Source organism: Opisthocomus hoazin, chromosome 1, assembly GCF_030867145.1.
Source record: "Opisthocomus hoazin isolate bOpiHoa1 chromosome 1, bOpiHoa1.hap1, whole genome shotgun sequence".
NCBI classification, from domain to species: Eukaryota; Metazoa; Chordata; class Aves; order Opisthocomiformes; family Opisthocomidae; genus Opisthocomus; species Opisthocomus hoazin.
Window position 1 is genome coordinate 37662545 of NC_134414.1, and position 17888 is coordinate 37680432.

The 17888-nt window shown below is 38.0% G+C and overlaps 1 protein-coding gene across 3 annotated transcripts in view; it reads right to left on the reverse strand.

The window, feature by feature from the left end:
• The window catches only part of DGKH (diacylglycerol kinase eta), a 173978-nt gene that overhangs the window by 51140 nt on the left and 104950 nt on the right, over positions 1–17888 (reverse strand). For 2 of the 3 annotated variants that reach the window (XM_075422450.1, XM_075422439.1), the window contains exons 5-10: positions 14192–14296; positions 13736–13868; positions 6689–6795; positions 5444–5569; positions 4195–4297; positions 2328–2490 (exon numbers count right to left, since the gene is read on the reverse strand). In XM_075422450.1, the coding sequence (XP_075278565.1) occupies positions 2328–2490; positions 4195–4297; positions 5444–5569; positions 6689–6795; positions 13736–13868; positions 14192–14296 (737 nt within the window). Of the gene's footprint in view, positions 1–2327; positions 2491–4194; positions 4298–5443; positions 5570–6688; positions 6796–13735; positions 13869–14191; positions 14297–17888 lie in introns of those variants that run through there. The other variant, XM_075422457.1, reaches the window with a different exon arrangement.

The window sequence follows — 17888 nt, forward strand, 5'->3', positions numbered from 1 at the left end:
GTTACGACAAATATGGTGCACAGCACCTTTAGGGTCCTTCTTTTCTTGTTCTGGGGCATGTGAATACAACCATCTACTTAATAAACCTATCTGAATCCCATCTATTGCTGCATACTCCATTTACACTGACATTTCTGATAAATAACATGCCAAGTTTTACTTAAAACAATTTCCCTTGATATTGTTTTCAGGATTTTATTATTTTATTAATTTTATTAATATTTAAAAAAAATTCTAAAGCTATGAAATTGAAACTGCCCTATGCTTCCCACTTCAGCCAGAAGCACAAGGCACCACTGGGGATTTTTCATGAGAAGAGGTTAAGACACTACGACAGGATGGGGTCCACAATACGGGTGGGCTTTTGCCAACACGCGACAATGCAAGGACCGTTGGAGGCAATTATTACACATAAGGTGATCACAGCCACATAAGACAAATGTAGTACAAGTATTTCGTGTTAATTCCTTAAAGACGTATCCTGCTTTCACTTCCTACAGCTCTTCGTCATGTTCTTCAGCTTCTAACACCTCCAGGATACAACCCTTGGGCAGTACAGAACAGGAGGACAAGAGAGACAGAGCAAGCAGAAAGGCGAGACACAGAGGAAAGGGGAATGAGATGTGAAGAAACAGCCAAGAGGTAAAAAAAACAGGGATTTAAACTTAAAAAACCAAAGAAGAAGTGGAAAGTATAAACTCTTAATAAAGATGCTTATTTTTAACGCATGTTATTTCCCAGAATATGTATGCTCTCAGAACTATGTCTAAAAAGCAACATATTAAGATCACAAATTTTTGAAGCATTTATATTTTTTCTAAAGAAAATAATGTCACTTGTATGCGATAGGCAGACGCCTATTCAGAACAAAAGACGCAGATACATAAGGGGAAAAAAAAATGCCGATACCACAACAATTTCTCCTACCCCGGGAAAAGGGAGAAAACCCCTACAAACACTGTCTCCAAGAATGCAATTCTGCTTTTTAGATCAACTATGAAAAAAACCCCAATGTCAGCATGACCTGATAGAATAACTACTAAGGACCCCTCTCTGGAAACTGTTTTGATAAAAATATTTAGAAGCAACCAACCTGACCTACGATTACTGTGCAAAATCAAAGTAAGCCTCCTGAACCATGCTGCTGTTAGGTACAACTATATGAAGCAAGAGAATTTGCAGACAGGCAGACATATTTTTCAGACTGTCCTCTCTCAGAAATCTCTCTCCAATTAAAATGAACTTTCATCTGTCATTATAATCACATGTACAAAATGTTAGCTGAAAGGGACTTAGATTAAATTCAGATTATCAGGGTTATAATGAAAAGAATATTACATCTTAAAGAATTCATATAACATGTCCATAACATAGTACTAATTATAAAAATCCACAGCTGTATTCCCTTATATTTATATTATTTGCCTACTGTTTGAAATGAATTTTTGTGCATGTTTCATCTATACATCTTTATCACGCAAGCATAATTCGGCATCTTTAAGAGTAAAAAGATTAGTGCTTCTAGTTGCCGTAACTGATATAAATATGCCACTTAACCACAATGCTACACCTGAGTGGAATTAAGTTAGGCACAGAAAAATGTGCATGAATTTAATCTTTATGAATGTGCAAAGATGCTTGGGTTGTGGTCACCACTATGCAAATTTCACCCCTATCTCTCCAACAATCGACCCTTTGATTTTGTAGAATGCCTGATGGTTTTAATTGTGTTCTTGCTCCAAATTTTGAGAGATGCGCATTTTCTTGACCATTTGCATATGTTGCCTAAACCATATTTTGAATGCAGTTTTCAGATGACAAAAGTTTTAACGTACTTGTCCATCACCCACCACAGACTCCCACACTGACATGTGTGTTCAGAATTCAAAACGATACAGAGTACCTTTAGACAACAGTTTTTATTCTCACAATAAAGTCACAGGAACAGCTGAATTACGCATATGAAATGGAAGAAAAGCACCCGGACAACTGTGCATAAAGGCCCTGATTCAGGAAAGCATCTGAACATTTGTAACGGTTTTGAACCTTACCAGTTAACAGAAATCAATGCTAGCCCAAAAGCCACAAAACACTTGGGCTGCTAGGTTTTGAATTTTCAAGGGAGTTTTTCTGAAGAGAAAACATTATCCTACAAACCCTCCATCCACCAGAATTCATCCTGAAATTCTGTTATCTCTTAGATTTTAATGAGGAAGTCACAGTAGATATTTGTGATAGAATTACGGCAACCAGGGGACAACACAACACTACACTTCGCACTGAATTCCCTTGCGGAAAGGATTACTCAAGATTCCCAAGGTCATTACCCTAAGTGAGGTCCTCCATTCATTAAATCGAACACCTGAGCTGGATTTAACGACTGTTTGAATCGACGAAGAAACTTTACTCCCTGATTGTCTCCACTCTTTGAGTTAACAAAAACTAAAAGAGGACTGGCACACGACGGCGGGCATGTGGCTTTCCAGAAACCTGTGAACATAGTTAGAAAGAATGAAATAAATAAGGCTTTCTAATATGAACAACACAAAAAGAAATCATGGGAAAGAGGAAGAAAGGGATGAAGGACAAAAGGATTACATTTTATCATGCACAATGTAAATGCTAAACTGAATATTAGCCCTGCAAGGAAAACATAATTGCTCAAGGTTTACCTGTTCATTTTTATGTTTTCGGTATTTTCAGTGCCTAGATTTAGTAAAATCCTGAAGACAATAGCTATATTGATTTTCCACAGTGAAAATTTTTATTAACCTTTTAGCATATTTCTCATATCTCATCTTTCAGATTATCACATAATTAAGTATGTATTTCAGTTACAAGTGTTTGGTTTTTGATCTTGTTTTTCTTTAACTTACTGGGTTGAAGTGGATCATCCACGTCTGCATGAGCTTTCTACGAGTACCCACAGATTTTAAAAGTTACTGCACTCAGTTGCTCCCAGGTGAGACTTGGTATGAGAACTTTTTTCTCAGACTGAATTTATACTATTAATCATAATAGAATCAACTGAACAACAGACCTTCAGCTGTGATCCAAAGCTTATTAAAGTCAATGCAGGTCTTAACCGATTACAGCAGAATTCCTCTAAGGCTCTTAGCAAGTAGTACTCATGGACGCTGCTGTCACTAACACAACCAGTCCAGGCAGTAGTAGTGTCTCAGCAACATTTCAAGATCAGACATTGCAGATATAGGTTTTTGACATTTGTTTCATGGAATAGTAAACTAACTATGTTGGTTTGAGTTGCCTATAAAAGTTAAGAAAGCTACAAATAAAAAATTAACATTAAAGGATGCTAATTTAATTCCACATTATCTTAATGTATGATTTAAAATAAGGTTTGATTAATTGATTTAAATGCCAAGAAAAATAATTTCACATATGCAACAACCTTCCTAGCATGATTAATAAATAGCAGTATAACACTCTGGTCTAAGACACCACACAGCAAGTAAATAGAGTGAATATACACAGTATAAACAATCACTTTTACTAACTTCACAAAATAAAATTCATTAATTTGTGTTAAAGTTGTTGGTCTACATTTACCATCAACACAAACTATAAAATTTAAGCAGCTAGATTTCACGATACTCCTTATTAAATCCACTCCCCGCCTTTAAGTTCAGTCTCCCACTGCTTACGCATCTCTATCCTGAGCCACCAAAGAGCACCTCTGAGTTCTGAACATTTGCTGGGTTTTTATCTGTGTGTTGCAGGATCCTTACACTGCTCATATTTAAAAGAAATTCAGAGAAGCTATGGAAGCAATTCCTCTCTTTAGGCTGGTAGAGTAGTTGTTGGATCTGAGACGTTCAGCCAGCTTACCTCTGCATAATGCAAAGTTATCCAAGATGTGAGAACTTACGGAGTGAGTGATGCACGCCAGGCAGGCAGCAGCCCACTTTATCTGAGGACTCTGGTCACTAACTTGAAAAGTTTCCAATGGTCACAAATACAACAGGAGAAAATTTCCAGCCGGGGAATTTTCAAGAACATTTTTAAAATTCTGATAGTTAAATAATCCTCTAAAAAGCTACATGGAAAATTATACTTTTCTCCAAATTTGAAGACTGCATTCACCTGCTCAGCAGAAGGATTGTTGAGGTATACAGATCTCACTAGGCACTGCAAGTCCAGAGCTACCACTGAACAGACTACAATACTACGTACCATCAGAGTCTATACTGTTTAGTGCTGTTGGAGGTATGATCGATACCTTACATTGGCCAAGTGGACATTTACGAGGATACAGATCTTTACAGGCAGTGTGAACCTACAAAAGAAACAAAACATTATTTCCTTGCAGTGGAATTTCAGGGTGAAAGTATAACTGATATACTATCTATGTAACAAAAATGGACTAACACATAACATTTAGGGGCAGAGGGAAGAGGAATGAGACTGGAAAAAAACATACGAGTGTTCAACCACAAAGGCTTGGTACTCATTTCACAAAACATAAGTTTGGGGCAGTTCATCTCCAGCTACCCCAATAGCAGATATGAATCGTCCTTTCAAGGGAATCGCTCACCTCCATCCACGAGCAAGGGAGGACCTATAGCTCTATACATGCCTGGTCCAACTCAACGTTCTGGAAGACGTATCGACGCTAAAGCCAGCACACCTACCAAGCCAGACCAACCCGCCAAAGGTGGGTCCCCATAAAGTATGTGTTGTAGAGGTCTATTCCGTAGTTATTGGTAAAACGTATACACACAGAGGGTGTTGCACTTCACCTAAATTTGAAATCATCTCTGGAGATGCCAGTCATTTCCCACTGCCTACATACAGAGCCCTGGCCATCTACATGCCAAAAGCTTCAACAATAAAAAAGCTGCTGACTTTCCACTTCTGTACCCTAGCACATGAAACCCATCTTTTCAGACAAGTTAAAAAAATTAAGCGAAAACTGTATTTGGGGGAAACAGCAATAACATGCTATAGAATTTCAATGAACAACCTACACACTTTCCTGAAGAAGAGAACTTCAAGATTCTCCAGTAATAAAATTATTACTACATTAATGTTCATAAATATTAATATTACTAACATTACTAAATGTTACTAAAATATTATTGCAGCAATATCTACAATAAAAGAGACAAGAAAGTAACATATAATTAGCAGGCACACAAAACAGACATCTGAACCGTCAGTTATCAGTTAGGAGAAGGCGAAGAAAACATGCTGGATGATAACACCTATTAAAGAAAAGATGCATCTGTGGGTGTATTAAAAATTAACTGAAGCAAGCAGGACAGTCATGAGAAATTATGAATGTTAGAGAGACCTGACTTTGCACAAGCTGCCTGCTCCTACTTAATCCAAAAGCACAGTTATGAAATGACAAAATAAAAACAGTGGCGAGCAATAAAGCTGGCAAAATCCTAGACGCTTGGACGTGGTTCATTGCACCTACCATAGCTTTACACCAAAGGCACTTCCAATCTTGCAGGCGTAAAACACTGCCACAAGTCTTGTCGCAGACTGCGCATTTGGCACTGACGGGCAGATTGCCCTCTAACCACTGGTGAGGCATAGCTATCTGTGAAGAAGTAGTTATGAAAGTTAAATACTCAGAAATAGAAACTGGAGGCTTTTGTCTCTCAAATACAGTTGGATTTAAAGTATTTTCCATAGCTCTACCCTTTCATCAAGGAAGCAGGTATGGCTGACCAAGATAAGTGACACTGATGCTCACAAGGCAACAGCTATGAACGTGGACTATGGTGATGTATCACATTCTAGGCAGAAAGTGTGACAGCTGGAGAAGGCAGACACATCTCATTCAACTGTTCATTGTATTATGGTAGCAACAAACCACAAAACAAGAGGCCAGTTAAATCCAGAAACTCCGTAATACAAATAAGTACCCATTCACTTAACGTCAACTACATGACACAAACCAATTAAAATAATTAAAAACCAGAAGAATAAGCAGGACAGCAGAATACCTCTGTGGCTTTACGTACCCTCTCGCCACGGCTGGCAAGCCACAGCTCTACAGAGCAGTCCCTAAACGCAGTGCAAAGCTTAACTCAGTGCACTCTTTGTGCCATTAATACCATGGGCAACTCGGGACTCTCCTAGGTGTGCCACTTAGTACTAAGATTCTAGGAAGAAGTTTCACGCCAGTGGCACGTACATAGCTGTTTTTGTAAAAATAACCCATCCATCACAACAAACCTCTGAAAAGCTTTTGTCATTTCTCCCACTAATTTTAAAATTCCTGCTTTCATCAGTAACCTCCCCCCCCCACCAGTGAATTCCAAACAAGCCTCCTGGGGAACAGCTAGCGGTAAGGAGGACACAAAAGAGATTGCCACAACAGCATGGTAACAGCATAAAATGCCACCCTTGCTTAAAAGCAGCTGGAACTTCTGGGAGCAATTCTCCAGTTTCAGAGTTTCTCTGCATGTGGCCTTTAAAATCGTGTAACGTGGCTGCAGTCTAGTGCCCACTGATACTAAACTTGTCTTGTGAGATAGGAATATAACTTTTGTTCTAAATACCACGTTCATCTTCGAACAGTGTTCAGGAATATAGCCACTTGCCATTAACTTCAGTGGGTCACAGGGCAGCAGTTCTATGCCTAGCCTTTTTTTTTTTCCCCATACAGAAGAAAACAGCTTTGGAAAATACTGTAAATATGAATAATACTTACACCATCTTCATCTTCAATGATGTCTTTCCCAATTGAGGCTAATGTAGTCCATTTGCAGTTATTTGTTGCTCGGACAGCACATCTTTTATGTGCTTTAAACTTACACACTGGAAGGGACACATAAACATGTACACTATGTTATTTGCTGTATTTCAGGAAGACATATCTTTAAAAAAAATTAAAGATATTCCATAAAACAGCCAAGTACTTGTCACTTAGCGGTGCGCACATGACAAGCCAGCTAAGAGAAAACTCAGTTCATAATCACTCCAGCTTTAACTCTCTCAACTGGGTTTAACTGCTTAGCTGTACCCCGTGTTAAGCGTGTCCTCAAATTTTCAGGTGCAATGCAAGGTCCTAAGGTACAAATACATCTTTAACTGTGTTTTTGCCTTTTCTGCTCCTCCACTGACACGCCTCAGATACCTGGTTTAAATTTGCAAGAAGTGATGAGAGAGTGTTTCATAGAAGTATTTTGCTTCAGGAGCTCTGTTTCTTTGCTTAAAAGATCCCTTTTGAGCACTGTACTATGCCTGTTTTTCCCAGAAGCTGAGAAAGTGAAGGGTTAGGTGGTGATATATTTATTCAGGATACTGGTGGCTGCAATACTTTCCAAGAGGTTACATTAAGCGAGGAAGAGCCTGACTTCTTACTGGATTATTTATTAAAAATCTACTAATTGGAATACTCAGCACAAGGGTGTAGCACCGGCAGACATTTTGACAATCTAATAACTATTTGTAATTCGTTCAACTCAATTAATATGACTAGTTAATGATATCATATTAGACCAAACAGACTGATGCACCCAACTGTGGGTATTTCTGTTACTGGAAGTGCATGACATCATTCTATTTAGAGTGCATTATATAAATTATTTTGGCAAAGACCATTAAAGGTTTATGAGAACTAGCCAGCAGACCAGAAGTAGTAGTCTTTTCAAACAAATATTTGACAGGAAACTATCAAAAGCTTTGGCCCATCACTTGTCCACCATTAAAAAACATTAAGCCATGGTACAAAAGGTCTTGCGAATCACAAATTTCTCATTTTAATTCCACTGATCCATTGCCAGATCAATTTAAAAAGTGAATTGAGACTATATAAGCAACATCTGAGTTTGAAAGCAATCCTCCCTGTTCTGGGAGATGTATGAAAGTACGCGCTTAGCTCAAAGAAAGAGAAGGAAACAGAAAAAGGAGCTTTGTTGCTTTTACAGTAACTCCCCTGATTATTTCAAAAAGCAGTATTCATAGATGCAAAGTGTGCAAATATCCCATATTCCTCAACTAACAGGGTAGGCTCGCATTCGCAAAGCGGCTCAGCATCATACTGTGTGTTTGCCAGCCTCAGCTGGTTCCACGTGTCTAAAGCAGTCAGCTCTCTCAGAGGCACAGAAATCAAGGCTGCATTTGCAAGTGATGGGCCTTGAGCAGTTTCGCCACTTCAATGTTTTGGAGAAGATACGCCACTGAATTCAGCTTCCGACTCATAAATGATATGCATTTGTCTTTGCCACACAGATCAAAATACAATAAATCAGGGATGAGGGGCAACAGGAAATTCCAAATCATGAAGGCATAACAAAGTACGGCAATTTTCAGGTCGTACTGAGCTAGATCTCAGGACCCTGTACTCAATCTGTTCTCTCAAGGAGGCAAGGACAAATTCAAACCCAGGATCCAAAGAGCTGCAACAAGCCAGACCATGGACGCCAAGCAACAGCTAATGTTTGCTTTGTGGGTACAGTATACAACTTATCAAACCTTAGATCAGACTTTCTGCAGGTCACCCTCCTGCAACCCCAGTATCATCAAACAACAATTCATGTTATTCTGAGCATTAAACATTACCAAAAACAATGACCTTAAGACACAGACGTAACTTTTGAGCAAAATACACAGCAGTACATGAAGAGACAGGTATAGAAAGCAAAATATTAAATCAAATCTCAGTCTTGGTTACCACCACCCTCTAATTTATTTTCTCTCAGACAACACTGCATCCCATTCATGAATCAGTCTGATATCTGAAAACTTTTCAAAACATGCAGGCATACTGCTAGACATCAATTGGCATTACTTCACCAATGAAAGTTAAAAGATGAGAAAAGGAAAAGTATAGCCAAACCAAATCTAGAATATTTGTCGAATGTTATTTTAAATTTTAATTTCCTGTGTAAATGTTTCTAGCTGGAATATGAATCAGGTCTCTCGGAAAGCCAACGAAGAGAACTTAATTAGCAAACAGTTGTCATAGTGGTACCAACATCTGCTGTCACAGTGATTGAATTTAGAGCGATTATTATCTATAATGAAGAAAAGTCAACATTACTGAATGTTATCGTAGGATCTCTTGCACTGAAAATACGCACTTTTTTTATAGAAGACTTCTGTCTCAAAGGCCTTTCATTCTAACCACCCATCAATTAATTCAGCTATACTGGCAGGACACTCAATTTTTTCCCCCCCAAAACTTGGCACTCTACCACCTATTTTATGATGAGTTTTCTCTTCTGTGCTCTTCACAGAAGAGCTGGCTCAGACTGTTCCTTTCCAACTTCAAAGGCCAAAGCCAAAGTTTTGAAACTGATCTCAAGATCCCTGAGCTAGTATCTATAGTTTTATGTTGTCAAGATGGGAGGATTTGTCTTCAGATGTTCCAAGAAACCTGCTGTTTTGTTTGCAGGCATACTATCGCGTGACGGATGGACAAGTCACAGTGAAAACGGAGTGACGCACGTGGAATCAGCAGCCTAGCTTCACTCCAGTTTAAAGCTTATGTCTATGTTATAAAGAATAAAATTCAGCAGTTTCTTGGTAGTTTTTACTATTTTCACCCAAATAACTGACTCACTAAGTTAATTTAATATTACAGAGCACTAAAAGAATACTCTTCTTACAAAGTCAAGTACTACAAAGTTGAGTTACTCATGCAATTTAACTTTGCAATGTAGCTTTGCAATATACCTTCTGTATACAGATGTAAAGTCTTCAGTTATATGATCACACAGTTTTTGAGAACGGGACCCTCATTCACTGCATGCAACGGTTCTTGATAAGTATGCAGCTGTGCCATATAATTTTCAACAAGTATTTGCCTTATTTACCAAAAGCTAATGAAATGCTGCTTTTTAGACATCAATATGCATTTCTTCCCAGCCTTTTAAAATTCTTATTATTACTATTATTACACTCAGTACTACTATACTACTACTATAGTTAAGCCCTTTTTTTTTTTTTCAATTCTGTGTATCTTCAAAGTATCAGTGACTTCAGAACAACTTCAACTTGCAGTTATAGAAAATGAAGCATATCTGTGACACAGGTCTCAGATTACAAACAACACACAACCACTGATTTGACAAAAAAATCTTATTTAAGTGATTCCCCCAGGAGGGGCACAGTGTGATACAAAGTCACAGAACAGTTTTCTGTTACTCCTTTAACAATGAACATCCCTTCTCTTCCCAACTGCTTCATTCACTATTCACTCCCCAGTCTGCACAGAAAACGTGGCAAAAATCCTGGAGACAAGGACTACCCAAGCAGTGCTTGTACAATACCCTGTGCAGTGGGTAAGAACAACAGGGTTTTGTGGGCAAAAAAGCCCAATCATAATGCAAAAAGACCAAGTGCACAAAGGGCATTTGCAGAGGCAATTTAATCCCAGTATTTTCTTATTGTTTGACTTCACAATCCCAAAGTGTTCTTTCAAAATTGTTTGTTCATCCAATTCATCACAGGAGAAAGCATCTCATTTAAATGGCAATCTCCACCTTATTACATATACTTGATATTCAACAATCAAGATTCAGTCGTGATAATGAAAACACTCCATGAAGAAATATATCTTTGAGAACAATCATAAAGGCAGTGCTCCACTGGCAATGACTTGGATAGAAATGTGATATTAATACGGAGTAATTGAGGCCAGAGAGCTTTGAAAGAGTTTCTGTAGATAATGATGTACAGTTCTCTAGATTTCTTTGCCTAAACATTCCACGTATCCCTGTGTTTACCTGACAACTTCTTAGGCTTAGACTCCTGAGCATACAGCAAGCTGAGTAAGAGAATCGTTTGAGCAGCAGAAAGAACAAAAGCCTTACTTGATTAAGCTAGTTTGGAGTAATTTACAAAGCAAGGCAAAACCACTATAAAGTCTCTGCCCTAGTAAAGACTGTGGATGAATGTTGCGGAGATCAGTTCTTTTGAGCTAGCTAGCGCAACTCACCTCACAGATAATATTTGAATCGTAGATTATCTTTTGAGAAGACACAAAAGGAGGAACTAGGGGGAGGAACAGCACTGCATCTTCAAGGAGTGCCTGACAAAAATTTTTAAGTCAATTGTTTTTTGAGCAGTAGAAAGAACCAAGCCTGGTCCAATATGAATTTATGTCTTCGGTTTGATATACATATTGGTTCTTTCACTTCTAAAAAGACACAAGTTCACACTACAGTCTTTTCCCTAACAAAGGTATTAACATACCCTCTTTTCCTACACTTGCTTCCACAAAACTTACAGGAATACCTTCAGGGTGGCCTGCAATTCATTTGGTCAACCTTTGCCAAAGGCTACTGGGAGGGAAGAGGCCCTGAAAAAAGATGACACCCATTTTATCTCCAAAAGAAATGAGGCTTGTTGTGTGGTCAGGCTGAAAAAACAGTTGTGTAGTGCTGCTGGAGACCAGTAGGTCTAAGAGAATAAACTAATACAGGACTGCTCTTCTAAAGTATTGTAAGCTGCAAAATATTAGTGATGGGATTTATTTTTATCTACAGTTAATAGTCAAGAATCAGACCACAAAGAGTACAAAGACTCTAAGCCACTTTCAGGATAATTTGGTGTGCCAGTAACTCAAACCACTGAGAGAAGGAAGAGCTTCAGTATCTCTTGAGAAGCAGCCTCTCATGCTTCTCAATACAAAATCTAATAGAGTAGCCTGGGATCAATGACCACACAAATAATTGAATTTAATATAGATATAAATGGATTCTCAGCATAAAGCAGTGCTAGAGGTTTCAGATGCCAGGCATGAATATTTTAACAGGTTTTTTAAAGATGTAATGAGAAAAAGTAGCACAGAACATGTCTTGGGAATCTTAAGGCTCCATACTTCCTACATCGTCTCCTCAAACAGTGTCTATTGCTAACACAGGGTAAGTCAAAAGAATTGATCACAAAATGCATTAGAAGTGCACATGGCAGAAGCAAGTAAATATGAACTCAGTCACACAAGAATTTCAGAGAAAGAAGTGGCATCAAACCAAAATACACTTCTTGGATGAAGAAATGAAGGATGGTTAACATGGCTTTTTACAGGCATACAAAATCGGGGACAACGTATGAGTATTCCAGTAAAAGAGTCAACTGTCAAACGATTTAGATTAGATGCATAATTAACATTCTCCTTTTATTTAAAAAAATACTTGGAAAAAAATTGAATAAAATAGATATAAACTAGTAGCTCAGAAGTAAGAGGAGGTAAACTTACTAATGGACAAAACAGTATCATAGTATCTACCTATAAACCAACCCAGATCACACACGTTTATGAAACCTTGGACCAGTGAAAGCAAATCCAAACTACCTTCACAAGCCATTCACAGAAACTGCTGAAAGATTAACTGGCATCAGAAATGTGAACAAATGTAGCATTAGTTTGCAATAAGTTATGCAGAGAGGTGACAAAGTCCAAATCTGGAAATTAAGGAAACTTCCTTGATTTAAAGCTAACGCCAACACCTCGGAAATTAAAACCATACTTAGAAGCAAAGTAAGACACTGAAAAAACAGAAAACAATGAGCTACAACCATTAACACTGATAATCTTACAAGAATAATTCTTGCTAAACAGCCTTTTAGCTACCATATTAACTTATGAAAGGACAAATTCTTCATGAAAGGAAAGAAGTCTTTCCTTTCCTTTACCTGAGCAAATACAGCTGTATTCAAACACAGAGGCAATAAAATTGCATTTTAGTTAAGCATATGATATTTCCATCTGCCAATATCAGGCACTGAAAATACCATAATTGCCTTAAAACCATCCAAACAACTTCTACGCAGTGGAAAACATACACCAGAGAAGCTGGAAGGAACTATGCTGCTTCTAACTTCTATGAAATGGGTTCATCCCGTTCCTTGGCACCCATCAGCTACATTAAAAGCATGGACAATTCAGGGCAGTGGGTTAATTTTTCCGTTGTAAGATTTCCTTAATACACACTATTATGCTCAGGCCTCAAGTATTATAACAGTACCAATAACAGAAATGCATTTGCATTTGGGGAACGTGCACCCAAAAAATCAAGTTTTGAATGGAGCAACTGTAACTCTTTTCTGGAAAGTTATCTATTTTGGTAATTAATTATCTCTACATTTCATATATATCATAAGGTCACACGGATACTTTATTCTCTGCCGGATTCTAACACAAGCAGACTTGTCACCACTTTTTCACAGAACTTCCAGCAGAAAATAAGCAAGCTCTTTCAGGTTTATTATAAATATTTGTTCATGAAATATCGTTTCTCCAGATAAGCTTAATGCTGAAGTCTTAGCCACACCTCCTTTTTCTTTCTGCTGGATTTTATCTGTTGAACCATCAAAATGCAAAGGCATCTACCTCTCTACCCCCCCCACTGCATGAGAGAATTTTTAAAGCAATAAATCTGTCCTGCAGGATCAGGCAGCAGCAACAGAGCAAGCAAGAATTGGAGGGGAAGAGATCACAGAGCTGAACAAAGTGTTAAGAATTTTTCTAGATTTTGGGCAGAAACTACCATTATGATTTTCTTCCTGAGGAATGCTGATTCTGCAAACCAGGAAGACTGTCTTATTTCACATTTTTGACGCGCAAATCAAATAAATCCTATCTTTGGGCAGTCCCTCTGCCCAAAAGAAAGTCACTCTAGTGAATAGATTTCTCTCTTCACACCTTTTTCTTACTCATTATTTTCAGAATCGTTACTCATCTTAAACTTCCAGCCATCTGTCTACATAAGCTGTGTTATAAACAGGGGGAAGAAAGCATTTCTTTTACCTTCACAAGACAGGCCGTGAGAAGTGACTCCAGAGAGGCTCTCTCTACACACGTTACAGAAGGTAGGTCGGGCATGGGAGCAGGCGTACCAGTTATGCATCCCTGAGAAATGTTCCACATTAAACTGTGCGGTCTAGTAAAGGAGAAGTTAAGACAAATTTGCAAGTACAGAACACAGCTACGGTGACTGAAATTACCTACGGTTCCATATTACAGGGGATGACAATGCAATGTTCACCACAAGTATTTCCCAAAGGGTATTCAGCCTGTTCTCCCTCCAAACTTCTAAACAAAAGTGTGATAACAAGTTCTCATTTCGCTACTAAAGGTCTTCACATGAAGCTTCACCCTGACATTAGACACACTTTTCATACTAAGGAGGGTGAATACTCCAGTTATGTGTCCTGTAGCTTGATCTGTTGAGCTAGAACAGGTTACACCAAGATGTCAACCTACCTCATAGTGTTCCCTGGACTGAACTGACTTCAGAGAGCTTATCCAGTCCTCCATTTCTTTTCTGTTCTCAGCACACAGTATCAGCCTCCTAAATGGAGTGATTATCTGGAAAAGATAACGCATTCTGATTAATGCAGATAGTAAAAATCATGATAGACTACTAATATTTAATGTACTCTTTCCTGCGAGATGATGCAAAAGGAAGACATGCCCTAGATTGCAAGATATTAAAGACTTACACTACCAACAATGAGGGAGTTTGCTTTTTCTTTTTCAGTTCCCAAGACTCGAATCAGGCTTCAATATAGGTCTTTGCAATCTACATTGATCATTGCTCCCTCTCAGCTCTTTGTCTATGCACTGAAATCCAAATACTCAAATGGCAGGCACTGAAACTGCTACAACAACCATTCTGGAAATCACTAATTGACCAAGATTGCAACGCTATTTTGTAACAGCATTATAGCAACTGCAAGGTCCGTTACAATTACTAGAGACAAAAACATATCAAAATCAAAAGCCTATAGGTCTTAAATAACAACAAAAGCTTTCATCATATTTCTCCATCTTGTACATTGATATTAAATTTACACAAATTTAAACACACAACATTCCTCTCCTACTAAATCCAAAACACAGCAGCTACTGGGAGGAAAACTAACTCTATCCCAGACGAAACTAGGACAATAAACTTAAAACAGAACTTTCTATATAAAACTCCGTATAAAAACACATACAAATCTTTATACAAATACACAGCGAACAAAAGCAAAGAGCTGAAATCATATCCTACTAGGATGGCTGAACAAATTCCTGGAACAAGTCGATGCTGGGGAGTTCTCAGTGGTCTGGACTTGGATTCTAGAAATCTGAAAATGCTGCATCTAGGAGGTTCAGAGCATAAGCTGTTCTCCCCTCTCCCTCACCAGTAGAAAAATAATTAAAATAACAGGAAGGCACCAGAAACTATCAGCTAACTCCCACTGAAATTATTTTAAGCACTGCACTAAAATAGATGAAGCAGTTATTTACATCGCAAAGAACTTAAAACTAAGTACCCGGAATTATAGGAAAGTTATTTATTTTGTTGTAAGAAGTATGAAAAATAAAATTAAATCCTTTATCAGTCTTACGCATAGATCTATTGCATAGTACATACCATTCACACTTGCAAATTACTTCAGTAAAACAAAGAAAGGACCACCAACAAATGACAGTTCTGAGTATTGTTTTAAATGCTACAGGCTAGGTATTGTAACAATTGCACAATATTAGTAAACACTTCTCTACAGCTGCATTTACTTACCCAATCTCTGCCGTAAATAGTCTCTAGCCTTGATTTCTCCTATCCACTTCTTCATTCAACTGAGCTGCACTTTAACACATCTCAGAGGCAATGTAACTGAAGTGCAGCAAGCTGCACGTCACATGGAGGGGAGGCAAAAACCCTGTGGGCTCGTTCCCCCCCCGCCTTTCTTTTTTGATGTGCTCACTTCACACAGAATGGAACAGTTTCTCTGTTTTCTATTTCCTTCAATCTTGCTTAAGCTTTTTAATAAGGTTTATTAGTAGCTCTCCACGGCTCTTCCTAAAGAACAGTTAATGCAAAGAGCAATGCTTCTCTCATTAGTTTGGAGCCAAACAGACGCTTTATTACTTCAAAATGTTTTTCTAGGCCAGGTCATCAAATGAAGCCCAGAAAAGCCATTAATTCATAATATAAGCCTGGCTCCAACAACCATCAGCATTCTGCTGGAATTTCCAGGTTTCAGTGGACTCAGAAATCTTATTTGGGCAAATACACCCGCCAGATTATTTCCTATTACACAGGATGACTTTAGAATACGGACTAAGTAAGGACAAGTCCACCCAAAACTCTGCACTTTGCATCCGTCCTTCCCCCACGCTCCTTACTGATGCTAACCTGTAACCAGCTGTTGGGAAATGCCATTAAGCAACAACAGCTGCATTTATTGCTGAAGACTCCTGACAGTCTTGATCTCTTCAAGTAATACTTACTTGTATTAGTCATGTCTTTAATACTATCAATCACAGAAATCCCCTGTGCGTCCCCCCACTCCCCCCTCCCCAAATCAAGGCCGTAGTTCTGTTGCTCTTGTGTAGTTACCCACTGCCCATGGAGATGCCCTTTGGTATCCAAAGCATCAGCACGGGGCAAGTAAATATCACAGAGGAGCATAACACCTAGAACAGCAGCTCTAAATGACTCAGGTGAGGCACCAAAATCATCTCAAAAGGTACTACACACCCATGTACTGGCAACTAAATCATGTCAGCAAACATTGCTAACTCATGCATGTAAACATACTATAAATTCCTATACTCCAACTTCTTATTAAATTCAGAGCATAACAAACTTAATAAAGTTCAGAGCATTTAAACAGCCTAAAAATTAAATTACATACTGACAATCACATGAATGTAGGCTAAATTATTATCAGTGCTATAAAGCGGAAAGTTGGAAGACTTTTGTAAATACAGCATCTATAACATGATGGTTAAACTACATATGCTCTTTGATTTACATATTTTTAGCAACAAACTTTAGGAAGGAATATGATAACATGAAAAAAGACAAAATGCATTCTATGCAAAAAATACCAACCATGCTTGGAATTTTTCTTAAAAATAAAATTTAGAAAGAGCAACTAAGCAGTCCGTTTAGGTTCTCGTCTATTTTAGTATACAAAATCATGGGGAAAATGTACTCTCATTATTTATCAGATATTTCACTTAACGTAAGAACTCAGGGCACCAAGAAAATGATTAGCAAGCAACAAGAACTGTATTTTCCTAAATGTAATGCATGATTAAGATTTGGAAAGTATTCCCAAAGCATGTTAAGGAGACTGGAAGTATAAATGTCCAAAAAGGTATTTGACAAATTCATCGAGAACAGATGCATCATATACTATAAAACACAACATCCCAGACCTTTGGCTTAGTAAGTCTCCAAAACCCATCAATGAGTGAACACTGGGAAGTTATGCGAGAGGCAGAATCACTGCACATGCCCTGCTGCTTGTACTCCTCTCTTGCATACCTGCTACTACTATTATACTACTTTGATTCAGTATGGTTTTATGAGCTTTATGCTAACTCAGTATAGCCGTTCTTGCTTGCCCAAAACTGTGAATGACTTCCTATACCTTTCTTCTTTGCATTTACACAGAAGGCATGCTTTCTCATGGATGCTTACAGAAAATTCTGATTAACTAACTTAACTGGGTGTGTAGAGTGCATTCATTAAAAACAGCTGAACTTGTATGCAAACATAATCAAAATTAAAATGGATTTAACTGTCCTTAGAACTAGTTTCCAGCCACATAAATTTGGATTTTACTAGTAATCTTATCTCATTGCATGTAGTCATATTCAAAGTCCTGTATCCTTTCTTCTGCCGACCAAAGTCGGTACCTTTTCTTCTATTACTTATTACCTTTTTTGTTTAGTTAATGCTTGCTGCCTCAAATATTATTATTTATATGTCACTCTGAGTATGCTAAACTCTCAACAGACAAGAAGAAATTGTAAAATACAGTGACAAAGGATGTGTCACAGGAACCACTGGAATACAACTGAGGTAACATAAGAATGAGAAAACTCTTCAATTCTGGAGGACCTCAGGTGCTAAAGGTTCACACGCTGACAAAGCAGGAGACAAATCAAGAAGCAC